The 26,421-nt window shown below is 51.6% G+C and overlaps 3 protein-coding genes across 5 annotated transcripts in view; all 3 read right to left on the bottom strand.

Annotated features, from left to right (window-relative positions):
* Positions 1-2,701: 2,701 nt before the first annotated feature.
* Positions 2,702-14,798, bottom strand: MYCBPAP (MYCBP associated protein). 2 transcript variants are annotated; one of them, XM_082492346.1, is made up of 19 exons: positions 14,530-14,794; positions 13,443-13,567; positions 12,682-12,841; positions 12,479-12,582; positions 11,822-11,990; positions 11,410-11,525; positions 10,538-10,688; positions 10,163-10,278; positions 9,324-9,424; positions 8,566-8,677; positions 8,028-8,217; positions 7,321-7,508; positions 6,613-6,762; positions 6,194-6,433; positions 5,237-5,358; positions 4,365-4,483; positions 3,742-3,875; positions 3,348-3,527; positions 2,702-2,850 (listed from the first exon to the last, which is right to left on the bottom strand). In XM_082492346.1, exons 1-19 carry the CDS (start codon positions 14,540-14,542, stop codon positions 2,746-2,748), a joined length of 2,595 nt encoding a protein of 864 aa, XP_082348472.1. In that variant the 5' UTR covers positions 14,543-14,794; the 3' UTR covers positions 2,702-2,745. The 2 variants fall into 2 exon arrangements, 1 of the variants encoding a protein (XP_082348472.1); XR_014269809.1 differs by lacking the exons at positions 2,702-2,850; positions 3,348-3,527 and having other exon boundaries at positions 3,749-3,875; positions 4,365-4,476; positions 14,530-14,798.
* Positions 14,799-14,877: 79 nt separating this feature from the next.
* On the bottom strand, positions 14,878-17,425 carry RSAD1 (radical S-adenosyl methionine domain containing 1; the record flags this gene model as incomplete). Of its 2 annotated transcripts, none has more annotated exons than XM_082492370.1 (9): positions 14,878-15,107; positions 15,193-15,296; positions 15,378-15,432; positions 15,533-15,680; positions 15,770-15,833; positions 15,942-16,307; positions 16,382-16,586; positions 16,667-16,800; positions 17,264-17,425. In XM_082492370.1, the coding sequence occupies 9 exons, from the start codon at positions 17,423-17,425 to the stop codon at positions 14,951-14,953; spliced, it is 1,395 nt and encodes a 464-aa protein (XP_082348496.1). In that variant the 3' UTR covers positions 14,878-14,950. The 2 variants fall into 2 exon arrangements, with proteins under 2 accessions (XP_082348496.1, XP_082348497.1); XM_082492371.1 differs by having other exon boundaries at positions 14,878-15,076; positions 15,228-15,296.
* A 2,210-nt stretch (positions 17,426-19,635) lies between these two features.
* Positions 19,636-26,421, bottom strand: part of ACSF2 (acyl-CoA synthetase family member 2) — a gene marked incomplete at its 5' end in the record, with an annotated part of 37,644 nt that continues 30,858 nt past the window's right edge. The window contains 6 exons of the mRNA XM_082492218.1: positions 19,636-19,906; positions 20,003-20,071; positions 20,276-20,386; positions 21,707-21,848; positions 22,316-22,467; positions 22,613-22,720. Of these exons, the coding sequence (XP_082348344.1) occupies positions 19,856-19,906; positions 20,003-20,071; positions 20,276-20,386; positions 21,707-21,848; positions 22,316-22,467; positions 22,613-22,720 (633 nt within the window). The 3' untranslated portion in view covers positions 19,636-19,855. The remainder of the gene's footprint in view (positions 19,907-20,002; positions 20,072-20,275; positions 20,387-21,706; positions 21,849-22,315; positions 22,468-22,612; positions 22,721-26,421) is intronic.

Genomic DNA, 26,421 nt, shown 5'->3' with positions numbered 1-26,421 from the left:
AAGCAAAGTGAACCTCTCCCTGGGGACAGCACCCTACCAGGCGCAGCAGAGCTGTACAAACGTGGGGTTTGCTTTGCAAGGTGGCCCACAACCCCGCTGGAGGAAGTAGGACCCAGTGAGGCTCTAAAGCTGGTTTCCCTCAGCCTGGGACCCAGACCCCCCCTGCCATTGAGAAGCCTCTGGAAATGCACTGTCACCTCCTGCTTACAGCATTTTCCTTAGAATCCCCCTTCCCAGCTTCTCTAATAGTTATGGTGGTGTCTCCGGGCCCCGACTCATGTGACAGGTTTGGTATGCAACTCCCAAGGCCAGGAAGGTCACTCACCTCAGTTATTTAGCAAACACAACACAAATTATTAACACTAATACAAATAATGCCCATGTTTGGGAGAGGAGAGGGAATATTCTCCTTTCCTGGCTGCTAGGAGTCGGCATTATAGGGACTGGAGCATCCACGTGTCCTCAGAGCACTGGGCTGAGCAGCCCTGAGGGTCTCTGCTCTAACGACAGGACCCACATCTCGGCTCACGCCAGGCCTGTAAATGAGGGGTACGTGTTTGTAAAGGTGATCGGTGGAAGCCAGCTCTAATTCCACTGCAGTTCCAGTCATGTAACTTCTACAAATCAATACAAAAGAAAGGAGGGGGAAAAAAAAAAAAAAAAAAAAAAGGCAGCTGGCTCAGAGAAAGCTGCAGCAGCCAGACAGCAGTGTCTTGCACTTCTTGGCCCAGCACATCCCTTCCTGTGCGCTGCTTCTACCTCGTCCCTTGAGGACACTCTTGTCCAAGGCTGTAAGAGGCACCGGCAATATTTACGACCAAAAAAATTAGACTATTCACAGCATTCAGGTTTGTTCTCCTTTGCAGAAGTTCTTATGCCACCCGCCTGCCCTGGGCAACCAGGCTCCTCCCTTGGAGGGAGAGACCAGGGTAGGACATTTTTCCATGGTACGCGACTAACACAAAACTCACATCTACCTGTTTTTGTAGTAAGAAGTTTTCCTGTGAGTGGAGGTACCCATGGAGCCTGCTTTCTGTCGGCTGGGCTGGAGGCATGGATCGTGCGAACGGGCTTTGCCATCTTTGAAGGCAAAACTACCAAATAAAAGTGTTCCTGCCTTTCAGACAATCACGTTGCCTCTATAATGTGCAGACTCCCTTGTCTAGAAACAGATGGCTCGAGCTGTTTGAGTTGGGCAGATTCACAAGCTGATAATCATCTCCAGGGAGGCAGGAGCTATTGTCAGAGCCTGTGAGACACACCCCAACTTCAGGCCTTTTTCCTTCTAACTCTCAAAATGTTGCTGAAATTCTCACTATGGGAAGGCTGAGCAGAGACATTCCCTTTGTGGGTTTGTGCCCGCTGAGCCAGAAGAAGCTCCTGGCTTCCACAGAAGCCAAAGCGCTTCCTCTCACCCCGGTAAGAGCGAGCATCTCGAAACACGAGGGGCCTCACCTGGCCAGCAAAAAAACCCAAGCTGCTCTTTGCCGTGGTACTGCCAGAATCCAAGGGGAAGAATATATCCTCTCCCCAGAAAGGATAAATGAGGGTTAAAATGAGAAATTAAAAGAAAACAGTTCTGCAGAAGGAACAGTTATTTTACACTACGTGCGGCTCCGAGACGTGTGTCAGCGCGGCTGCCAATGTAAAGGAGCACGTGCCTGAGGCACACGCGCCTGGTGCAACTGCACAGCCACGTACAAAGTTTGTAACAGCAACGCTCAGCACGGATACGCATCTGCTGCCTAAGAACCCCAAAGGTGTCACAAACCTCAATTAATAATCCACACTGATGTCATTTCTCGGGGAATGCTGTCCAGCTGCTTCAGCAGGAAGGCAGCGCTTGACTGACATCCGGCAGGTCTCCCGATGCCAGGTCAAGAGAGACCCTGCACCCAGCTCGCTCTGCCTTGGAAACCTGCTCGGACCCACACAGAGTGTGCAACGCTCAGACATGGAATGTCTCCACAAAAACCTCCGTTCCAGCTGTGATGCACAAGGAAACCGACAGAAAGCGGCGATAAGCCCAGACGCACACGCAGGCTGACAGGGACAGGAGGGGTGACTCTAACACAAGGCCTTACCACGCTCACAATACTTATGGCATCATTTCACTCATTTTAATTCATGAGGGATTAGTCTTGGAAGGAAGCAACTAAGACTTGGCTCAGAATGGGGCATGGGTACCTTGAGCTGGCCGGAAAGAGATGGCAAGATAAGTAAACTCACGGGTGCAAAACCAGGCAGGGTGGCACACCCCTTGGGATCTTGCGTTTTCACTGGGATCTGGGAATGCCTCAGAGAAGCCTTCTGTCAGCAAGTCCCGAGAGGAGACTGGACAAGCAGTCAAGAATACGATCAAAAACGGGATAGATTTTTCCAAGTTACTGTCCTGGTAAGGGACATTCTCTGCTCACTCACCTGCTAGCCAAGCAAGATCGAGAAACAAAGAATAAAGACATATCTCATGTTGACTGGCACTTTTAAATTCTTCTTCCTTAGCAGAAATGCCAGTATTTTCTAGTCTTAACAGTTTCTGAGGCTGTGATATTTCTTGCCTTGTCTCTTCTTGGCAAGCGATCATCTGTAGAAGTAACAGATGATCTAGCAATAGCCTCGCATCACAGAATGTCAGAAAAGAGGCAGCCCAGTATTTCTAATCACCGCTTCAGTTCAGAAAGAAGAATCTCCACTTGATCTGTGTAAATATGGTTCTTCATTTATTTTTTAAAAGTAAGGCTATTTCTAGTCACAAAGGGCTTTACTCTCCCACTTTAGAGCATCTTCTTTCTCCAGGTCCTCAAATAAAGAAACCATTTTGCTCACCATCGAATTCAGCAGCCCATAAACCTGCAGCAGAAATTAACAGAAGACAGTTGCAGTGAAAACACGGGAAGAAATCCCGATGATGAGACTGACAGACAGAGAAATGGTTTCTCGCGCAGGAGCACATTAACGTATGGGCACGCACACAACCACATCAAAGTGGCTGCCTGCTAACACAGCTTAGCTCTAGTAATAACTTTTCTGGCTATGAAGTGTGTTTAACATTATCTGAGATACAATTAATTCTGCTGATCCCTCAAGAGTCCACAAGCATGCTAAAGACATCCCAGATAGAAATCCCGCATGTGGCTATGTGATGGCTGGATTGATGTTAACAGATTCCAGACTGGAATAAAGGACATGTTACCTCCCTTGCATTTCACACTTACCTCGCTACAGAATTATGGACATACGTTTGTCAGTTTAACAAAACGCTTACCTCTCCACCTAAATATCCAACATAAGCTTACAAACAAAGAATAAAACCAAGAAACAAAGATACAAGCTCTGGTCAGACTCACTTCAACATAAATTTTTTCCTGGTATGTCCGAAACAAAACAGGGTCCACCTGCTCCCCAGGAGGTTCTCCTCCCTGTGTAATTAGAGCTTCCAGGGGCTGTGCTTCCTCTTTCACCTCCTGCAGTGACATGGAAGGTTTCAGCTTCGTCTCATCTTTTAACTTTCTACTGTTTGGATGTTCCTATTCAGGGACAGAGGGAGGGGAAAAAAGGAAAAGTAAATAAATAAAAGTGACACAGGTCAGAACACCTTTCAGATTGCCACAAGATGCACCTCCCAGAAAGCAACACCGCTTTCACTGGGTTGGAAATCAGCACAAACTCAGGATACACACTCTCAGAATAGATCACACTGTCCCCAGCACTGCGTTTTCAACAGGCATCTTACCAACATACCTCTTTCTCTTTCCCTGCTGTCTTTGTTGTTCTTTTTTTGCCTTCTTTATCTTTACCACCAAATGACCTTCTCTCTTCTTTCCTAGTGGTTATTCTGTCTTCCTTTCCTCCTTTTATAGGTTGCTGTACTTCCACTAGAAAAAGAAAGAATTTCAATTAGCCAAAAGCAACATTTTCACATCCAGAAAGACAAGCCCACTGCACTCATGCAGTGGTATTACTTTTGCAATGTATTTTCCTCTTTTTATTAACCTGAGCTGCAATGCACTGAAAAACAATACCTTCAAGAGTACTTTGGTTAAATAAGGAATGAGTGAGTCTCAGATGTGTATCAGAACAAGCCTGCAAGACCCTAGTGAGCTAGGGTTTTCTGGGTTAGTCTGTCAGAAAACCACGGCTACATCTAGGTAAATTAAAAAGCTTATTTGTGCGGTGTATTTTTAAAAACATAAAACCACAGATCACAATTAGCATCGCACGATCTGCCATTTTTTCTCATGCACCTTCTTATAAAAGCTTTGAGGGGGAACTGCTGAAATGGCCATTTCAGTTGAAGTTCAGCACGTTTTCTGGATTTCCAACAGCCCGCAGGAACTGGTTGCTGTGCTAAAACTACCACTTACCTGTTTCCTCTGGAACAGCATCTATATAAACGGTGTTCTTCTCAGGCAAGCCAAGCAGGGATCTCAGCCTCACAGAGCAACTCACCAGACCATCGATTGTTTCACGCCACAGCTGGAGACTGACAAAAGTATCAGAATCAGAAGGGAGAGAATGCAGCAATTGCCATCTTGTTTTACCCTGTGCCCAGGCGTGAGCAGCCGAGAGCTGCTCTGTCCAACTAAACGAATAAAATAGCACCCACTGGCTAAAAAAAAATCTGTGCAGAGGGAAGCTACATTACTTTCCTCATGTTTGAACCCTCTGAAGTCTCAACGGTTTGCAAATCAATAGGCTCATATGGGCCCATAAATATTACAGGGAAACTAGATCTCCTGCTCTTCAACATGACACACGTTGGTAAATCAGCATCAACCTGCTCTCTGTGTTTACCAAGAGGAACATGCATCCTTCTAATTTAGAAGCAACTTAGAAGCTGTTGATGTGTTTACAGTCTGAGAGCCTGAGCAAAGAACAGAGAGACTATATGAGGGAGGATACAGTTATCTGAGTAAAAGGGTACAGAAAATTACCCAAAGGTTTCATAAATATAGACTAGAATAATCTTGCCAGAAATAATCTTGTATACTCCCCAAAATTACATGAATTTCATATGCTAAACTTATCTCCAGGAAAAAAAAAAAAAAATATCAAAGGCATTTGGGTCCTAGACAGCTGCTACAATTAAGCTATAAAAAAACCCCAGAGTGTAAAGATGACTTCTAAACCTCATAAAATTATCTGCAGTCTGAATCACAACGCTTGCAAACAGAGCTTGCTAAGGCTGTTGATCCCATGATGCATTTACAAGCTTTATCTTGCAATGGTAACGCACCAGATTTGATACAAAAGGTCTGTCTGAGTTGGCCTCTGTTTAAGACGCAGCTCCAGCGCTGCCTTACTGAGCTGGGCCAGCGCTTCTTCTCGCTGCTCCTCCTTGGGGATCGACTTTATAGCCTGATATGAGAGAAAGCACAGGGGCTGTAGACTGCTTCTTCTCAGTCTTCATTCCCAGTCCGTGGACCCTGAACTCAGAGCACACCACAGCTCTCTTCCTGGACTGAAACCAGGTTGCACTGGGCACTTACGCACCCAGATGTGGCTTCCTATACAGCTGGAATTTGACCAAGGTGCACACACGACCCAAGATCTGGGGAGCAATCCCAGACACCCTAGTTAGATTGACAGTAAGCCCCTTTGCAACTTCGCAGGAGTGCTGGAGAAGAGAGATTCTAGCAAGCTAGAAGGCCCTGAAGTAAACATTAGTTATAAAAGCAGCAGAGAGTTTTCCAAGAGAGCACGACAGAAAAACTGTGCCAAGAGAATCCAAACCACTCTTGCTTTAATCTAGGGAGGTCTGTACTTTATCCACAGCCTGTCACGTGTGGCCCCTTAGTGCTCTGATGAATAAGAAGGATTCTCCAAGGAGAGAAGCCCTTGGGGAAGCCACAGGAGGCTGCAGGATTAGCCTGCCCCCCGCACTCAGTCGTGGGATGACAGAAAGCTAATGGGGGAAGAGCTTAAAATATCTATTACATTGTGTGGTTCTCTTTTCTTCTTCACACAACAGCCCTCAAAGACTCTCTTGGGATTCTCTTTACAAGAGCACTGAGGGTGTGGTCAGCAGAGCTGAAGTGCTTTTCCGCGACACATGTCGTAAATCATCTCTAACTCGCAGCACATTGGAAGCAGACCTTTGGGTGGGCTCACACTGGGGTAGGCCAGGCTACTTGTAGGGAAAATGAAAACACCATCAGCTTGTCAGAGCACTAGAGGGAACAGGGGTGAGCACCTGCTTAAAGTCATCCAAGGAGAGGTTCCATCCTGAAGATGCCTCCTCAAGAGCGTTCTTCACACCTGGGACCTCTGTGGTGCTGCTCTGAGCAGGGAGAGCCTCCGAGGTACTCTCCCAGTGCTGACTGTGCTCCACGGTGCTCTTCTGCCCTGAGGGCACTTTCTCCTCAGAGGCTGAAGGAATGTACTGTCTCCATAGGTCATGCAGCCTCTTTACCACTTGATGCTGATAATAGAACTGTGATAACAGGGAAAAGGTAAATAGTGAAATGAGCTCTGCCTTTCCTCTACAAACCTAATTGCTAAAGCCACCATGGCAGACTATGCCAGCCTCCAGAGCCCCAGGGATGCACCAGCCCCACGGGTCTTCCCTCCCTTCTACTTTAGTTGTGTAGTCCATCAAATAGCAAACGTCACCTTGGGATTCTTCCAGTGGAACAACTCTTCCTCTGTGACACAGGGAGGAGACGGGGGGCGCTCTGGGGTCTGAACAGGATGTCGTCGGACAAGATGTTTTTCCAGATACTCTTCTACTATAGCAGCACCTTCCCGAGCAGCCAGGTCAGTCTGAGGCACCACAACAAGCACATGTATGAGTTCCCATTCCACATACAGACACACAAGCAAATTCACACCCACATTAGTAACCACATGTATACATTACATAGGGTTACAAAGACAAGAATAACTGCAAATCCCGCTAAGCAGACCGATAATTACAACAGCTTTTCAAATAAACCCTACAAACCCTCCTCCAAACCCATACTTTTCAAAGCATAGTGTAATTTTCAATTTATACCTGAACTGATATCATAGTGTATGACATGTAATCCCATCCCCACTAAGTAATGAAATTCATCACCAACAGAAAATTCATTCTTTAAAGGACCGGTGTGAACAGTTTAAGAGACACAATCATGTCTTTATTAACATTACTGCAGAGTTCTTCCATTTTATTTAGCAAACCTGCTCAAGTATGTACAGATACTCTGTAAATAAACCACCATCTCACTCGCAGCCCTAATTGCATAGCAATAAAAATACCATGTCATCCACTCCCACCCTCATCCTCTATTTGCATATTAAGTTCAAAGCTCACAGTTACCCAGTTAAATGCTTGGTTACCTCCAGTTTCTCTGTGAGGTCAGCAAATATATCCTCATACACAGCAATTCCCCAAAGGGTCACCTGCAGGAGAGCTCCTCCTAATAACAGAGGATGCGTCCTAAATTCCCAGGACTCGCTGAAAATGCCAACACTTTCTGACTTGAAAGTAAAGGAAAACTTCCTCGTTTCCCCAGGCAACATTACACCTGAAATACAAGAAAATGCATCAGTCTGCAAGAAACCACCTGGTTAACTTGACCCTTCTTTTCCAACCCCACCCCGAGTGTCCTTATCTCTGCATGAGATTTTTCCCATAGCTTTGCTGGTTATCACACTTCATCCCACTATGTTTCTCCTGCCAGATTTACTCCCAGCCACCATGTTACTGAACTGGTGTTATTTCCACTGCACGCTCCTTTTACAGCGAGCTCAGTACTCTCTCTGGCAGATTCTGCCCAGTTTGCCATCAGACAATGATTCACTTCTCAATATTCCACCCATTTACATTCAGAATAGGAGCAACCTCCTCCTTTAAGTCCCACGAAAGGGATCTGCCTCGCACACCTCTTTTGGTGTGAGTCAGCTCTGACACTCGGGTGGCTTCCGAAGGAGAATCACCCAACACGCTTGCTCTGCCATTAGTCAGACTCAGCATCTCGGAGAACTCCTGAATATGTGCTCTCTGCTCCGTGTATAAAAATCTCAGAGATCAACAGCTCTCATACCTGATCTGGTATCAAAGTAAAAACACGGCATCCTTATCCCCTTAGTTTCTCTGGAGGGAATCTTCTGGGGAAGCCTCATCCAGTCATACCAGACAGCAGTTGTGCCATCATTGCTCACGGTCAGGGAGCTTTCAGCTTTCTCACTAACCAAAGTCTCAAAGGTGAGCCGGGCAGCAATACCAATTTCATCCTACAAGGCAAAGAAAAAGACAAAGATAACAATTTCTAGTCTGTCTGGCAGGATTTACCTCGCCTGAAGGCATATCACAGATAAAGGGTTGAGCCTTGGTAGGAGAACTTGTAAGGCAGGTCCAATGAAGTGGTCATTATACAGAGAGCGCCTGGGAATCTGAGTTCACACCACAGACAGAGCAACCCCTTCTGTTTCTAGATCTCTCCGGACCAAACGTAGGGATAATCTATTACGCTCAGAATAAACCCCCCATTCTCTGGTCTGGGAGTGACACTCATTGTACAGCTGTGACTCGGGAACTCAAGCAGCCTTAGCTTGACTAAACAATAAAAAACGCACAATTACCCTGTGAGAAGTGGTGCCGTTGATCCAACGAGCAGGCTGGCCACAGAAATCTAGAGATGGACCCACTACTGCTTCTGGAACCACACTGGGGTAGCCCCTTAAGGGGTCACTGCTAAAGAAAACAAGAGCCAGCATTTTCACAGAGTGAAATTCACTGTCAGAGAAGGGAGAACCAGATCCTAGAAGAAATAATCCCAACTAATGCTTGTCCACAGAGTTATCTCTTTAGGGACAGAGTCCTGCAGATGTGGTAAACTTCAGCTAGCTACTTGTCACCATCAAGGAGGACAGGACAGCCAGAATATTAAAGAATGATAGCTGCCTAAGGAAGGCTGAGGGTACATGATTGAATGAGAAGAGGCCCTTGGGTTGTGCCCATTACAGATAGGCAGGACAGGGCGGGCAAAAAGGCAAAGTGATGATGGAAGTGGAAGGCTGGAAAAAGACAACCAGATGGAGGTAATTTAGAGCAGAATCCCCACCCTGCCTAATGTAAGCTCTGGAGCCACACAGAGGGAAGACTGGTGGAGGGGCCTCAAAAAAAACTTTTCCCTGATTTTTGCTCCTTAGGCACAAGGCCCCAAGGCACAAGGGAACTACTTGATTCTTAAATCTGGTGGCTTGAATATTAGAATATGCCTTTTATTGTGCCCCAGTGGAGATTCCTCCGAATACTGGCTAATGATGGTTAAGGATACCCTTACGGACTGATAGTACATACTTCATGGCAGAAATAAAGATTTTTGGGTAAAACTTACAGGGTCTCAGACTCTTCAGAAGGGGTGGAACATGGAAAAGGCTCTGTTGAGACAGATGTGAAAGGCCGCCCTTTACCGATCACCTCCAGTCCATCCAGATCCTGGATATACAGAAAAAGGACCAACTCACGATTTCTCGTTATATAGAAAGGAAAATTAAAATACCAGACAAATGTAGCAACTGTGTCAAGTAAAGTGAAGTTGAGATATCTTGCTCCTATGACGGTTTTTAGAGACAGCCAATGAATGTTCAAGAGACACAGGAAGCAACCAATTCTGGGTCTCCTGAGAATCCTAGATGACTAGGATTAGATGACTAGATGACTAGAGCATTCGCCACTACAAATGATGCATGGATGGGAAAAGTCTCTTTCACACACGTTTCTCATCCCCAAAGCCAGGTTTCAGAAAGAAAAAGGTGAGGTTTCTTCAGTTTTTAAGAGGTGGGGATACCTGCCTTCAGGAGATTATTTCAGATGTGTGTCTTCCACATGGGTAAAGGTGCCTTCCCTCTGCCCTGAGACACTAAATCAAAGACCTACAATAGCATTCAGCAGGTTTTTTTATTGCCTAGGTCTTGGCAGCTGCATACTCCTGGTTCAGGGTCCTATTCTGAGGTCCCTAGACCACTCCATGCAACACTCACGGAGCCTAGACAACTCTGTCATAGGTGTGGCCATAGGTGTGGAAACGTAGGAACTTCCAAGAGAAGTACTGTGGGGCTAAGTTTTAGATCCCTAATGCTTTTTCAGATCCAGTTCTTGTCAGATGCTGTAGAGTAACATAAAATTGCCAAGAGATGAGAGATGCAAAGAACATCCTCACTCCTCTAGTCTTACCGGCTTATAAAAATCTAGCTCCTCTAGGACAGATTTTAGCTCGTGCCGTCGCTCGTTCAGGAAAAGACTCTTATGCCAGGTTAGATGGAAAGGGATCCTCTTTGGAGGCTTCAGACCTGCGGAAATACCCATACAAGAGCTCACTGCCTACATGCCCACATGCCTATTAATTTCACTCTCTGCCAAACTTCGGTCTCATGGTGTTTTAAAGAGAAGGTCCAACTGATGACTGGGAAGTAGCTTGTGTTGCAGCTGTCAGAAGGGACAGCTATAACGTGAGCCGCCATACTGACAGGAGCCACTGCTTCTTTCTGCTGCTCCCTCCACACTTGTACCCCATTTCTGTGGAATCACCTCTCTGCAATGTTCCCTCACCCGTTTCCATCTGGACACTGCGGGGTTTCCCCACATGAGTGACTGGCTCTGGGTAGCCACGTTCTCTCTGAGTCAGTGTCATCATCAGGCCAGTGACTTCATCTCCAATATGCTCGGGCTGACTCCAGAACTCGCTTCCTCTTCGGTAGCCCTAGGGTGGAAAACAAGGCTCCCACTGACTCTTTCAGAGGTGTACAGCTGCCTGCTATTTTCACAGGGACTAGAAGCTAAAAGGAAAAAGAGGTCTAACTCTGCTTATATGGATATTTTTAAAGTCTATAAATTATCGCTTTCTGCAGAGCAAGCCAAAATTTCTATCAGGCTGCTGACAAAGACAAAAGAATTTTCTTCTATCTAGTGCTATGTGAAGGTTGAGTGATATTAAAATAGTGCCTCACACAAATGCAAATTCTCTGATAGTGCTATAAGTGTAAAAAAATAATTTTAACATAAGATAGTGCCATAGTCCTCCCAACTTACCCATACCCCTTTCTCCATGGCAATCACTAAAATTCAAGCCTGAAGCTATCAGATCTTTCTGTCCTTGGAACAGCAATTATGGCACATCCCACTTCCCAGTGCATGACAGTCTTTGGTGATAATCAAGAAATGGCACTTGCCCATGTACAGCAGTTTGTTAGCAAAGAGCCAAAGCACACCACCACTGTCCTCTGATTAGTATGGACAGCATAGTTCGTGTTTTTATTTTTAAAGTCACTGAAAGCTCTGATCGCACACTAGGCTGAAGGACTTAAGAGTGGCTTTGATAAATAGCTAATTACAGGTCTTCAGAGACGTTACTCATAACACCAGTGTCTTAGCTCTTTCACAAGAACAGAGCAATCAGGACGCAGAGGAAGCTGGTCTCTCACCTTTCCAGGAAGCAGGGCAGGGAGACACCGGTCAATAAGGTCACGTTCTTCCTGGATTTGCCTGTAATCCTCTGAGGTGTTCATCAGCAATTCATTCTCTGGCCTCTGAAGAATTTCTATAAAGAAGCAACGTCAAATCATTGGTGCTGCTCTTCTGGGCACACCTTTTACCTACTGTTCATGTATAACCCCCTTACACTGTCCCCCACCAAATCCACTGTCCTTCCCTGAGCCAGACCCACCAGCTCACCTCCCCACAGCATCCACGGCCACTAACACTAGCAGCATGGGGAGCTCTGAGAACATGCAACGGCAACAGGATTAACCCCAGTCAGCTATGACCATTACAGTTTGTTGTGATGCCATCAAACTCCCCTACCTGCCCACAGAATGAGGCCTCAGCTTTTCTCACCTCCTAGATATTTCTCCTGCTTTTTCCTGATTGTCATATGATGGTGCCAGTTCTGGAGAGCTTTGTGCTCTGCTGGTGGGGGCTGATGAACCTTCTTCTCTCCTTCATGTTCCTCCTTTAAAGCTGCTGCAGTAACATCTTGATGAGAAACCTCAATAAGATCTGCTATCTGAAGAGAGAGGAAACATTAAATTAACCTCTCTATGCGCACATACTGTCACCACGAGAATGGGAGAGGGGAGAAGAAAAGAATTCTTCAGATTGACAGGACTTCTACCTGATAACTCTGAGAGGAACAAGAACAGGGCACCAAGAACACACTCAGAAACAATGGAAAGATTTATCTGAGTAATTAGACTTGAGCAGTAGCATTGCTGCAACACCAGCTCTTCCCATGCCAGCCTGACGCCATCAGCAGAAGAGGAAGCCTCTGTAATTTTTCCCTCCATGACGTCCTCTTGCACACAGGACTTCAAAACCTGCTGGTGCAGTTTCTCAGAAGGCAAGCCCTCCCCACAGAGTATGAGGCTGGGAAAACCACACCTCAGGCCTGACCTGTTCCTGATAAGTGCTGAAAACCATTGAAAGGTACTGTAGGCACCGCACTCCACCTCTAGAAAAGTGCCACACAACATTTTCATAACTTTACAAACCAACCTGAGTGTTTCCTCTGGTCAAGGCCTCCTCCTTGAATTCCTGGAGACTTTCCAAAATGTGATGGGGGAGAATCTTTTCACGGTCATCACCAAACTGTCCTGGTCCTATAACGCACACACAAAAACCCCAACCCCAGAGCCAGGTCACTAAAGCTAGGCTTAGCAAAACCAAAACCCAAAGGCAGGTGTAAAGTTTAACCCTACCAGAAAAAGTCAGTGGTTCCCTGGGTGTCTTTGGGAAAGCAGGATATGCTACAAGGAGATCTGCTGCCTTCTTCGTTTCTTTGGGTCGATATTTTCGAACGAGGTATTCCTTCCTAACTGGAATTCTCCCAGCATCATGGGGAGGGTGTGGAGCATGGAGCTTCAGAAAACAAACAGTCACAATGCAATTAGGTAAATACTGACTCACCTTCATTCCTTCTGAGCCTTCTAGGATAGGCAGAGAAATCATATCAGCATAGGCTGTTCCTCCCCTAAGAGGCATGTTACATGACTGCAGAAATGCCAGCTTAGTTACTGTCTTACTATTCTGGACTCTGCTTTATAACTGGGGCAGGGAAAAGAGAGTTTTAAATCACTTTCCCAATAGTTTTCTGCTGTGTCACTTCATGTCAAATGCTTCCACTCCCACAGTTTGTCCCGAGCTTTAGAAGGGACACTGTGATAGTTACTAAACAACTTGTAAGTCTTACTAGACCAGAAAGTTGGAAACCTAATTTTGAAGAGGCAGATGACTTATCCTTCCATTTAAAAAGGCTGTGTAAGGATCCATAATCCTTTACTTTTAGCAACTGAGCCTGATGATCTGACAGGTCATAAAAAGCAGGACAGGCAAAATGGAATGAGAACAGAACTCCAAGAGTGGGGTTTGGTTTAAGTAAACGGACAGCACGCTCTGTTAAACACAAAATAAAAGGAGAGCGTCAGTTAAGGTAGCTGTTTCTAGCAGTAAAAATACATACTTTCTCAAGGTCTTCCACCTTAATTGCAAGTGCCTGGATGTCATCTCCTTGCAGAATACATGAAGCAGGCAGAGGCTCTTCTGCAACTGTTGAGGAAGACAGTTCGTTTGTTGTTTCCTTCTTGCCTGAAAAACAGACAAAGAGACCTCCTCTTCAGTCTCCCAAGGAAAACCCGTCTTCCCCTTTCAACCTGGTCATTCATTTCCAGCTAAACTGTGTTTTGTTTTTAAGGTTGCACAGAACAATTAAATTCAGCATCTCTTACAATTGGAAAACTCTGAGAAGCTGCAAAGACCAAAGCGGGCCACTAAGATTCAACCGTCTCACACTTTATTCTAGAGGAGAGACAACGGTTGAGATAAATACACCTGTGCTTCACGCTGGGAGACAAACAAATTCCTGGAAAGTTTCCTACTCCAGCTGCAATCACAGGCACAGAGCCTCCCCACACAGCTGCGCTACACTCACCAACCACAGCTCAGAGAGCAAGCCATTGGAGTTTCAGAAGCTCCGAAATAGAAAAAAAAAAAAAAAAAAAACCACAAAAAAAACCCCAACAACAACAACAAAAAAAACCAACAAAAAACAAACTCTTAAATAGCAAAACCCCTGCAGAGCTGGGCACAGGGCAGCGGTCCCCGGCACAGGCCCCCACGGTGCAGGGTAAGCAGAGGCAATCCCACAGGAGATTTGTTTCTCCCCTTAGCCTTTATCTGCAAGTCCCTCCAGCTGGGACTGGCTCCTTGGTGCGCGGGAAGCCTTTCCAGGTAAAAAAAAAAAAATAAAAAATTAAAAAACATAAGAATAACAAAAGGGGGTGGGTGGGGGGTGGTGCGTGTCACCCCGTGGGGATGGGGCTGCTTATGGTGACTTCAATGCAGGGCTCGGGAGCGGCGTGGGAGGAAAACCCCCGCCGCACCGAGGGCACAATCCAGGCCCGGGGCCCGGTCACCAGCTGCCGGGGCCCCGCGTTGGGTCGCGGCGAGGGGGCCGAAGCGGGCCCTGGGTTAGGCCGGACCGGGGAGGAAACCGGGCCGGGCCGGGCCTTGGGGTGCCGTGCCAGGCTGGGCCCCGCGTTGGGGCGTACCGGGGAATGCCATGCCGGGCCCCCAACAGCTCCGCCGCGTCCCGTCGACGCCGCTCCGCGCCGGGCTGCCATGGCAACGACATCCGCACAACCACCGAGAAGCCTCCCGCGCCGCCTAGAGGGGCTCCTCCCGCTGCGACTCTATGGTACCGCTTCCGGAGGGCGGGGCACCACGCCCCCTGTACGCATGCGCTATCTCCCGCCCCGCCTCAGCCATGCGCATGCGCAGTGCGGCAGCGCTCTGGCCGGGCCTCCGGTACCCAGCACGGCCCCCATCCCCCCCCCCCCCCCGCCGGCACCCCCGGGGACCTGTCCCCGCTGCCCCCCTCCCCCCCCGCACCGCTCTGAGCCAGCGCACAGCTCTCCTGTTTTATTCTCCACTGCTGCCGCTTACAACCCCCGCGATCCCGGTGCGGCCTCGTCACCGTCCCCCGTCGGGCTCCTCCTCGGGGGTCTTGTTTCCCCGTCCCGGGTGCGCCGGGGCGGCCAGCCGGGCCCAGCGGCGCTGCAGCTGGCAGAGCAGGTCGGGCAGCAGGGAGTCCAGCAGGGCCAGGCCCTCCCGCCGGCACCGCAGGCCGCTGGGGAAGGAACGACGGCTGACCCCCGGCTCTGCACGGGAGAACCACCCCACACGCTCACCCCCACCGCCCCCCCGGGGCTCACCCGCCATCCAGGACCAGCCAGCCCCGCTGCTGCAGCGCCTCCGCCTCCCCCGGTGCCCCGAATGCGGCCTGCAGGCTGAGGTGGGGGGAGAAGTGCCCCCAGCGCTGTGCGCCCGGGGAGGATCGTTGTTACCGGAGGGTCGTTACCGGCCGGCGGGTGTCGGTTCCCGGTGTGCTGCTCCTCACCTGGTGTGTAACCCCCTCGTCTGTGCGCAGCCCCAGGACCAGCACCTCCTCCAGCCTGCGGGCACGGGGAGAGCTGGGGGGGCAGCACGGCCGGGGAGGGGGTGCAGGACACACACGGACACGGAGACACACACACACACAGAGACCCTACTCACTGCTCCAGCGGGCTCAGCACCACCCTCCGCCTGGTGCCGTGCCCACGGCTCTGCACCTCCCGCATCCAGGCATCGGGCTCCAGCGTCTGGACACGGGCCTCCCGGCTGCGGCCACCCTCATCTCGTGGCACAAACCGCCCATGCGCCCCTACAATGGCAGATGGGGGGTGCACAACGGGGTGCAGGAGACACACATGGCCACGCATGCCACCCCTCTTCCGCATCACCCTGGCTTACCTGGTCCTACGCCGATGTACTGCTCAGCCCGCCAGTATGAGAGGTTGTGGGTGCTGAGGGCGCCCTGGGAGAGAGCGTTGTGTGGGGTGAAGGGGCGCTGAGCCTGCTGGGCAGGTGGCGTGGCATGGCATGGCATGGCATAGGGGGGGGCACGGCATGGAGGGTACCCCACCTTCCTTGCAAAATTGGAGACCTCGTAGTGCCGGAAGCCGGTAGCCACCAGCATGGCGCAGGCGGTTTGGTACATGTCGGCCAGGAGGTCCTGGGGGGGTGCAGGCAGAGCCCCCCCCAAGACCTGCGCCGCCAGTGCCGTGCCCCGCTCCAGCGTCAGCTGGTACAGGGAGACATGGTCATCGCAGAGCCCCAGCGCTGCCTCCAGCCGCTGGGCCCAGGCGTCCCGGCTCTGCCCTGGCAGCCCAAAGATGAGGTCGATGGAGGTTCGGCCGGGGAAGAGCTGCCGCGCTGCCTCCACAGCCCCCCGCGCCTCTGCCGCCGTGTGCTCCCGGCCCAGCAGCTGCAGCTCAGCATCATCCAGTGACTGTGGAGGGACCACGGTGGCAGTAGGGGGCACAGGAGGCTGTAGGGGACAGGACAAGGGAGAGCCCTTCTCACCTGGATGCCAATGGAGAGACGGTTGACACCGGCTGCTCTGAAGCCGGCGAGGCGCGGTGTGCTGGCGGAGCTGGGGTTGGCCTCCAGTGTGACCTCAGCACTGGCGGGGAGGTGGGCAGCCCCTGCCACAGCCTCCAGCACCGCAGCAATGGTACAGGGGCTGGCCAGGCTGGGGGTGCCCCCACCAAAGAAGACGGAGGTGACGCTGTAGGGCAGATAATGGGCAGGCTGCAGGTGGGCACCAAAGGGCCCCGGTGACCCCTCAAGCCCCCCCCACGCACCCACCTCTGCACCTGGCTGAGGCGGAGCAGGGTGCGTGTCTCCTGCACCAGGCAGGCACGCATGGCCGCCTCGTCCACCGCCGACACCACGTACTTGTTGAAGTTGCAGTAGGAACAGCGCTTGCGGCAGTAAGGCCACTGCGGGCACAGGGCGCTGTGGGGGACAGCTGTGCCCCCCCAACCCCGGGAACCCCCCTTTGGGATTGGGGGGGGGACAGCCCCAGCGTTCCCCACCTACCCCAGGGACACGAGGCGTGCGCCCTGTGGGTGCCACCCTTCATATGTGTGGCTCGGGCACCCCCTCAGCACCCCCTACATGTGCGCAGCAGGGGAGCCCCACCTGTGCCCCACATGTGCAAGGCTGGGATGCCCCCACCACGTGTGCGAGCCCCGGGGTCCTGCATGCACCCACGCGTGTGCGAGCCCCGGGGTCCCACATTCACCCTACAATGCGTGCAAGTCCCGGGGTCCCATGTGCGCCCCCCCGTGTGCAAACCCAGGGTCCCCATGCAACCCCCCCCGTGTCCCCTTCACTCCCCCCACGTGTGCAAGTCCCTGTGTCCCCTCGCCATGTAAATAAAGCCCGGTGTCCCCCGCTCACGTGCACGTAGACCGCGGCCGTGGCGGGGGCGGCCGGTTGCGGGACCGTCTCCGGGGCCGGTTCCGATGCAGGACCCGGTCCCGGACCCCGTCCCGGGCCGCCCCCGCCGGGTCGCGCCGCAGCGATCGCCGCCGCCGCCGGCCGCCACCCCCGCGCCGCCATCGGGTCCCGCGGGCGGCGGCACCGCCCCGGGGCGGGCACCGAGCCCCGGCACCGCCCCCCGCGGGTACGGTGGGGAGGGCAAAGGCGGGTGGTGGAGCAGAGCCTTTTGGTCCGAGAGTGGCTGAGCGGGGGACGGTGCCCGCTGGGGATGGCGGGGCCGGTGTCCGCCCCCGGGCACACGGTCCCGACCGGGCTCGGGCACCCCCCGCGACTCGTCCCCGCTCCCCCCGCGGCTGCAGGAGGGTTTTCCAGTTCAGGGGCCACTCAGCGTTTCTGAGAAGGGATCCGTGGCGTGTCTCCGTGCAGGGTTGTGCAAACCCTGCGCTGACGATCCCAAATGTTATTTTTTTTTCTTAATTTGCGCTATTAATAGCCATGGAGAAGTGAGAAATGCCTACGACAAAGGCTGTGGCCACAGATTCCTGTTCCCAGGCCAGAAGCGGGTGGTTTGGAGTAACCCACCCCTGACGTAACCCTCCTTCCCTGGGAAGACCCCCCCGTTACCCGGAGTTTCCGAGCTGGCAGCGAGCGCTATAAGAGTGGGACTGAGGTAGGGGCAAGAGCAGAAGCCCTGGAGCTCTGCCTGCAGCCCCACACACATGCCGAGGCCATGCTGCCAGCCATGAGGGTCTTCCCTTCCCCTCCTGTGAGTATTTGCAGACGTGTCTGGGGCCATCCTGGGGAGGGTGGAATGCCACGGGACATCTGAGGAGGTGGCCCGGGTGGGGAGGGCTGGATGTGCCCCAGGGAAGGGGACAGGGATGGCAGGGAAAGCTCCCATGGACGGTGCAGCGCTGCTCCTGGGAGACGAGCAGAGCTCCTGGGAGAAGGGATGGGGTGACAGGGGCCTGTACCCCCATGTGCTGGCTGTGACCCGTGCTTGCTGTGTTCCTCAGCAGCGTGTCTACCCACACGAGCCAGGGCTGAGCTCACCTTCATTTCTTACCAGCAACCCCACTGTGACGGTGAGTACCTCTGGGGCTGTGCAAAGGGGGGAGTTATCAGATGGGAAACAGAGATGCTCCTCTTACTGCAAACCTGTCCCGCACCTGGGTCAATGCTCTGGGAAGGAAAGGAAGATAGAAAGTCCTTCCCCTAGACATCAGACCCAGAGGTCCACTGTGTCCCTGCATCACTGTAACGGAGGTAACACTTTCTTCTCCGGAAAGGAAGGTTTACAAGGGTCCTAAAACCAGGGCAGGGAGGAGGAGACTGGAGTTTTGCTTGCGCACATCCCACTTACTCCAGGGTGGGCAGAGGTGAAGCTGGTCAAATACGGTGACACCAAGCACCACGAGAAGTTTGGGAATGGTGGAGGAACTTACTGCAGGGATACCGTAGGGAAAGGGTCTGACGCAAACCATCCCATTTGATTTTCTTTCAGAAAGCAGACACGAGCTGTGGGCTTCTTGTCCACTTGGTCTGCTTCCATGGGTAGAACCCACAGTCCAGCTGGAAGATCCAGGATCAAGACCTCGCTGATGCTTCACTTCTCTCCCCATTGCACCGTTTCCCCCCACTCACTGGAGGAAGCCCCAGCGCGGAGGTGGAGGCCCAGCCACTAGCCCTGCTCAGGAAGGAAGCAGGAGGGAGACAGCAGGAGGTCAGCGAGCGTTGGCAGCAATATTATCTGCATCTCAGCTGGGGTGGGACACTTCTGCTGGGAAGGAAGAGGAGCTCTGCTCTTCCACTTCTCAGCGTAGTATTTCATGGTTGGGAGGTACCAAATAACTCCCGTAAAACGCTGTCCCGGGTATGCTCTGCTTCACACTGCCACTGGGACAGGAACTTTGGTATTTCTGCTAAATCTTTACTGTCTGTCTTGTCCAAAACAATAAAATAAACTTCTCCAAGGTAGCTTGGCATTGTTTCGTTGGGGGTCAGAAGGCCCAAGGGAGGTGTGGGAATGGGGTGAGCTTTTCCAGCCAGCTTTACGGAGCCCCTTCCCACACAAAGTTTCACTTTCTAAAGCCCCTGCCCCTCATTTCAAGTTCATCAGCTCAGTTTACGTGACTTAGGAGTCCCAGCACAGGAGGCATTCACCTACTTTGAGAAGCCAGACCAGGCTGTCATGACTTAAAATATCAGTGAAATATCTACCAGCATCTGTTCAGGGACGCAAAGTCCTCTGAAATGGCTGCAGCCAAATTGCTCAGAGATGCAAGATTTTAAATCCTTCATAAGGTCTTTCAGTAACAGGAGAGAACTCCAGAAATAAGCATCCCTTCCTCACACCACAGTATTTCTGTTGGCAAAGGAACAAACCCAACTGGGGAAAAAAAGGCGCTCTGTTTTATTAACTAAAAGTGCCACCAGCCTGATGTCAGGAAGAGAAGGTATCCACTGCATAGCCCAAGGCACAGGTGAAAAGCAGAGGCAAAGCTGGCTGGAGTTGATTTATCCCAGTTTTTTTGCTCTCCCTTCCCAAGCTCAGACCTGAAGGTGCTTCTCCATCTGCTCCCTCAACTTGTATTTCTGAATCTGGAATATAGTGCAGAGAGGAGGAGGAGGAGGAGGGACTCAGACAGGAGATGGGACAGGAGGCATGGGCTCCTGCCCTGCCCCAGCCCCTCTTACCTTGCCTGAGACGGTGAGCGGGTACTGACCCACAAACACAACATACCGTGGGATCTTGAAATGGGAGATCTGGGAAGAGAGAACCAACCGCTCTGCAGCCTGCCGGGAACAGCACAGCCAGCCCAGCTGGCACTGCCCAAGCCGGGACTGCCAGGGCTGAATCCCCAGTTGCTCTAAATCCCTGGGCTTTCGTCTGCAAGTCCCCAGCAGCTGCTGGGTGTACTGGTCTGTCAGGGAATTGAATTACTGGGCACAGCAGAGCGGGACACTCACCTTCCCTTTGCAGAAAGCTTTAATTTCTTCCTCAGTGCAGTCCTGCCCGGCCCTCACTCGGATGCAGGCGCAGATCTCTTCTCCCATCCGTGAATCCTTCACACCAACTACCTGGTTGAGACAAACAGATGGTGTGACCCCTAGGGACATCCCTCCCCTCCTGCAGGGTGTGTGCTGGCCCATGGTGTGAGCCCTGACCCACATCATGGGATGCTGGAGTCATGGCATGAGGCTGCGTAAAGGCAGCCTGAGCTGCCTGACCAACCCACCAGTGCTTTCTACAGGACATCGAGCCCTCCTGGAAGGACTTCCCAACCAGAGGAAAGGTGGCAGAGCAGGCTGGGTGCCCAGACCCCAGCACCTTCCTTTGGTTTTGCAAAGTCACTGGAGTGAGGGCACAGCCAGACCAGCCGTGCGGCACCTCACTGTAGGTGCAACGTGGACCTGTCACCGCTCTGCATGCCTCTGCTTCCCCCCAAAATGGGGCAACAGGTTTCATGACCAACAGGGACACTTGGGAGGCTGCTTCAAGTGCTTTGGGATCTCCAGATGAAACAGCAGGAGAGGGATGAAGCGGAATTAAAGGATTAATTTGAAACCCTTATAATGGCAGATCTTAGCAAACCACTGCCTGTGACACCAAGAGATGGGCTTCCCAAGCCTGATCTCCCTCTAAAGTTTGCTCACGCTATTTCACAAGAGTCCTACTGTCATTCCCTGCCTTGAACCGGTATCTCGAAATCCTAGAGACACGTCGATCCTTTTGAGTCCAGAGCAGTGACATAAAGCCCTAGAAACTACATAAACAGGGCTGGTTTGCAACCCATCTGCACTGGGGCTGTTCCAAGGAGAGATGCTAGCCTGGCACAGGCACAACACTGACTAAATAACTGGTTTATTTATGGGGAAACTTGTCTGGCACAAAACCTGGAGGAGAACAATCCCAGCAGATTGGGAGCAGCTGCTCAATGCTGCAAATCATTGCTGTCTTGTGAAGGGGTGAAACTAAATCTCACTCCTCATCTCCAGGGACTCGTTGGAGGAGTCTTTTTGGATTTAGGAGTTTAGTAATTAATTGTCAGTAAAAACTGTCCTTCCAGACTGCTTTCCAAGTAAGAATTTCAGAGAGAAGCTACAAAAGCGGACAGGCAGTTTAAAAACTGCAGAAGAATGACAGTCACAACTTTGCAAACGTGAAGCTGGTGCACGAGGGGATTGCCTGAACTCATGCGCCCCATGCCAGGAGCTCTGCCTGCCCCTTCCGTGCCATGAGCCTTTCCCTCCCAGTCACCAGCCAATATTACACAAAAGGAGATGCTGAAAACAGGGAAAGACAACCAGGTCCCAAGCAGCAGTCCCAGCAGCTTAGTGTACAGGTTTCCCACCACAGAAACCATTGCAGCTCACCCACCCCACCTCCCCTCTGCTCACCTGGACCTCCTCAACTTTGGGATGGGTGTGGAGAAACTGCTCAAGTTCTGCTGGGTAGATGTTCTCTCCTCCCCGAATAATCATGTCCTTGCAACGGCCTATAATTTTGCAATAGCCGTGTTCATCCAGGCTCGCAAGGTCCCTGCAACAACATCACACTCCTAGGCCTGTCCCAGCTGGGTGGAAGAATAGCTGATGCTCCCACCCAGCCTGGTCTGGAGGCCAGGTCAGGGTATCCAGAGGGTAACGGCTGAGATGCCACCTGAACACATGGAGGAGATCAGAGAGCTCCTGCCACAGCTGGACACCGCCACGGGCAGCGTCCATACAAACAACTGGGCTCTGGGAGATTCCTGCCTTTGCTGTGTACCCCGACAGCCCCTCCATCGCACCAGTAGCAATGTGACCATCCCCATCTCCAGGGGCACTTGGCACCGAGGGCTCTGTGCTAAAAGCTGTTCTGAACTTTCATGGACAGATCAGAGGGCTAAACTGGGTCAGTTTTCCCTACTTTGGAAATCACAGCAAGGCACTCCTGTACGCAGCCATCCCCATCCAGCACCACCCTGCAGGACAGACTGGGAGGAGCAGGGCTGTTCCCAGACTCACCCCGTCTTGTACCACCTCTCAGCAGTGATCACTTCACTCGTCTTGGTGGGGTCACCCCAGTAGCCCAGCATGACGCAGTAGCCACGGATCTGAAGTTCCCCAGGAGTGTTCAGAGGCACAGGCTGCCCTGTTTCTGGATCCTCAATTTTTGCCTGCAATTCAAGAGAAGAAGGGCTTAGGAGGGGATGTCTGAGCCAAACGTGATGTCATGCTCCAACTCCAGCACCAGACAGGGAGGACAGCCTGAGGTCTGCTGTGGGCAAGGGACCTGGAGCAGGTGGGGAGGGTCATGGTCACCTCTGTGTGGGGAAAGATGCATCCCACTGTCTCGGTTTTTCTGGTGATGCTGTCATTGGGGAATCCCATGAAGGTGACAGGGCTGTTTTCTGTGGTCCCATAGGCAACCTGCAAACACAAGAGGAGAAACACGCCTCAAGGGAAAAAAGGAACGAACAGCTCCAGGCAGGCGAAAGATGAAGCTATTGATAAGCACAGGGGAGACTGGGGTGGGAGGAGGATGTCCTCACAAGTCACCCAGGTTGCAGGCAAGCATTCTGCTCTCCTGGCCAGTGGACAGGGCCCTCCAGACACTCCTGCCAGAGAGTTCTGGAGAGACAGCAGCTAAAGCAGCACTGCACATGCCTGCCACGGCCTTCCTCACCTCCATCACTGTGCTCCAGACCCCAACCACCCACAACGCTTCGGGTGTTATGCACTTTTGACACCCCAACTATTTTTCTTGGAGGGCCCCAGGGTTCACCCTCCTCTTTTTTAACCTATGTCTCTCCAAGCCCTGTTCCGTTGACCCCCTACCATCTCTGCCTGACACTGATCTTGCCTTGGTGCCCTTGCAGCCATTTACTCAGCGTGCTGAGTTCATCTGCTACAGCTCAGAGCACATCGGTCATTGCTTTGGAAAAACCCTGAAGCCAGCAGTGGGCTCCTGTGGGAGACCGCGTGGCCCACAGCACGGCTGCTTGCTCCAGAACCTTTTGTGCAGACATCAGCTCCTGTAACCCTTGTAAAGGCATCACGAGGCTGCACAATGCTCAGTGCAGCTGCACTTACAGACTGAAAGCCTCACAGCAGGACAAAAGCTTCTCACTGCTAAACCTCCCTCACCGCTAATCCCAACGGCAGGCTCTGAGTCACCTCAGCTGAAGGTCACTTCTCCTCAGAGGAAAATTCCAGCTCTTTATGCCCAACTCAGCAGCCAGCTATGACAGCAGGAGCTGGGCAGGAGCTGCTCTGGGCAGCTCTGAGCTGCACCAACAGCACCGTTGCTAGAATTGCTGCTTCACCTCCAGCTCTTGGGAGCTCCATTTCAGCGGTGGGACATGCTGAACCACTGCTCTGGTCTCTCTAACCCACTCAGCATGTCGTTTGTTGTCAGCAGGGCTTCTCTCCCACCCACTAATGTCACTGGTGGCTGCTTTGCTCACACAGCACAGCTGGGAAAGGGCTGATGCTGTTTGCTCCTTTCTCCTCCACATCTTCAGACTGACACATGAGCAGTTCTGAATTGCAACAGGGCCCGACCATCTTCCTACAGCCTTGGCATCCAGACCTGGGCTGTGCCTTTAGAGCAAACGCCCGAGCTCCGCCACTGGCTGCAAGGGCACATCTGCACAGTCACGGCTTCTGCTCAGTGCTCACCAAGCTCCAAGCACTGCACCCAAAACTAACGTGGAACTTTGCAAAGGACTACGATGAGGCATCTTGAAAAAACATGCATATATCCTGAACAAGCTATACGTAATATTGGTGGGAGCACTTGGCGCTTTCTGCTGCTTGGGGCTCCTGGAGGATCTCACGTTGGGCACAGTCTGTCATAACAGCTGATGCTCTTGTTTTACTGCACTGGGGTCAGCGTGAATCTGAGCCGGAGGTTTGCAGGAGCCTCCTCTTAGCCAGGAATCTGGAGGAGATCGACTTCAGAATGCTGCAGGGACCATCTGGTACAAACTGCTCTGCTAGGAGCCTGGCGTCCCACAGGGAGCGACTGTAAATAGGCTTCTCCTACCAGACTCAATGATAGCTTCCCAGCCGGGGTGGAAACCTACAGCGCCTAATGCTCAGACAGGATTTCTCTCCCACCCACTAATACGAGTCCTGTGGCTGGATCAAATGACTGACGAGACACAAATCCAAGATCTTAAACACTTATTAAAAATCCCAGCGCCTTTGTTTTTTTGTTTTACTCTGCTGGATGAATTGCAATGTTGGTCCCAGGATCCCAGCCAAGCCTTGAGTCAACCCTTTCTGCCTCTCCGGGTCGCTCCAGCAGTTTAATTGGACACAGCAGCAGGCAGCTCCCTGGCAGGATGATGCTGCGGGTGCCGCGGCTCACCAGGCTCCTCTAGATGCCTGGCAGCCTGCCGTGTACCCCAAGCACCGGCTGTCCATGTCTTGGCTGGCGGCTTGTCCCCATAAACACCCTCACACCCTCAGTAACGGGCTTCCCGATTCGGCCCGGAGAGAAACGCGGGTCTGAACCTCCAGCCTTCACTCTGCTGCCTGATGGCTGCCTTCCCCTCCCAGCCTGCCCGCACCGCTCTCTGCAGCCAGACACCAGCATGTTGCTCCCGACCTTTCCAAGACAGCATTTCTCTCTTGGGATAGTGCTTTCCCCATCTGCATGCCCAGGACCGAGGCAGTGGCTGGAGCAAGCCCTCGTGCCAGCGCTGATGTCCTTCCCGACCCTTATTTGACATGCGTAGCATCCTCCAACAGCTCCATCGTCCCAGCCGCAGCTCGTGATGCACGAGATGAAATACTTCCACAAAATCCCACATACCAATTTAAGCTTGGAGATATCCATGAAGATTCATAGCTTTCATGACCCAAAGGGACACTTAGCATCATCTAAGCCTTGTCATCTGGTATAATTCAGTCCAGAAAACCTCACCCAATAATTTCTGCATCAGCTCCACAATTTCCACTGGAGCTACATCTTGTGTCAAAGCAAATCAGAGGCAAGGAGTCCAGCTCAGGCCCTTGGCTTTGAGAGGAGCTACAAGAGTACAAAATATAATTGACTGGAAAGCTTTTTTTTTTTTTTTTTTTACTGTGAGGACCACAAGTGACCCCCCCCAACGCCCAGCACGACCCCTCAACGCCCAGCACGCAGATCAGTCCTGCCTTCTTCAGCAATGACAAGGACAGCTCCAAAACAAACTGCCGCTGAACTTACTCCTACCGACAAGAGATTCATTCTTTGTGAATCCTAAGCCTCTGTCTAAAATGGGAATAAAAAGAACATCTTAGCAGAACTGTGTTTTTTAAAGCACATTTCAAAAACATTTCCTGCTAGCACTGTTTAAACACTGGCCACTGCGGAACAGGCAAAACAGCCTGAAGAAGGAAGCGTCTAAAAATTAAAAATAAAGTAAAAACAATCAGACTCCAGTCTCTTTAGTAAACATTTGGGAGGCAGATTGATCTGGTGGGGAGAGCGGGGACTCTGAAGACCCTGGGTTTTTCCCAACCATGCCGCTTATTTACTGCATAACTTGGAACAAGTCACATCAGGTCTCCGCTCCTCGGTTTTCCCCAGCGTTCAACAGCAATAAAAACACCCATTTCCCTCCGCGTTAAACTGCTGCTGAAAGGCTGCGATGAAAAGGTTGGCTTCAGGACCACCAGTACCCCAAGTGGGCGGGACTGGAGCAGAAGGTCAGGGCTGCAGGACGCCATGAAGTCCTTGGAGGAACCCCCCCGCTAGACCTGAACGATGCTCAGGGAGGATCTTCATGCCCCTTGTCACCACCCTCTGGTTATGCCACGCTGGAGGATGATGGCAGGGCTTGAACCACCAAACTAAAACCTACAGAGAAATTGAGCTTCACTGAAGACAATATTGGCCTTGGAAAAAAAGCAGTAAATTGACCATGAAATAATAGGGATTTTCAGACTTCAAAGAGGGCGTAATGAACAACAGAAAGCAGGCTGGCAACGCAGGAGATGTGCTAAGGGACCTCTAAGAGGCCCTTCGAACCCGTCTCAGTGTAACATGTCGGATGGATCTAATTATCCCTAAACCCATGCCAAGTGTGTTGTCTGCCTCAGATATTTCCACCAAAGTCAACCCCAGCCCTTCCCTTCAC

Source organism: Vanellus vanellus (assembly GCF_965231255.1).
Source record: "Vanellus vanellus genome assembly, chromosome: 17".
Classification (NCBI taxonomy): Eukaryota; Metazoa; Chordata; class Aves; order Charadriiformes; family Charadriidae; genus Vanellus; species Vanellus vanellus.
This window is presented reverse-complemented; position numbering and strand designations above follow the sequence as displayed.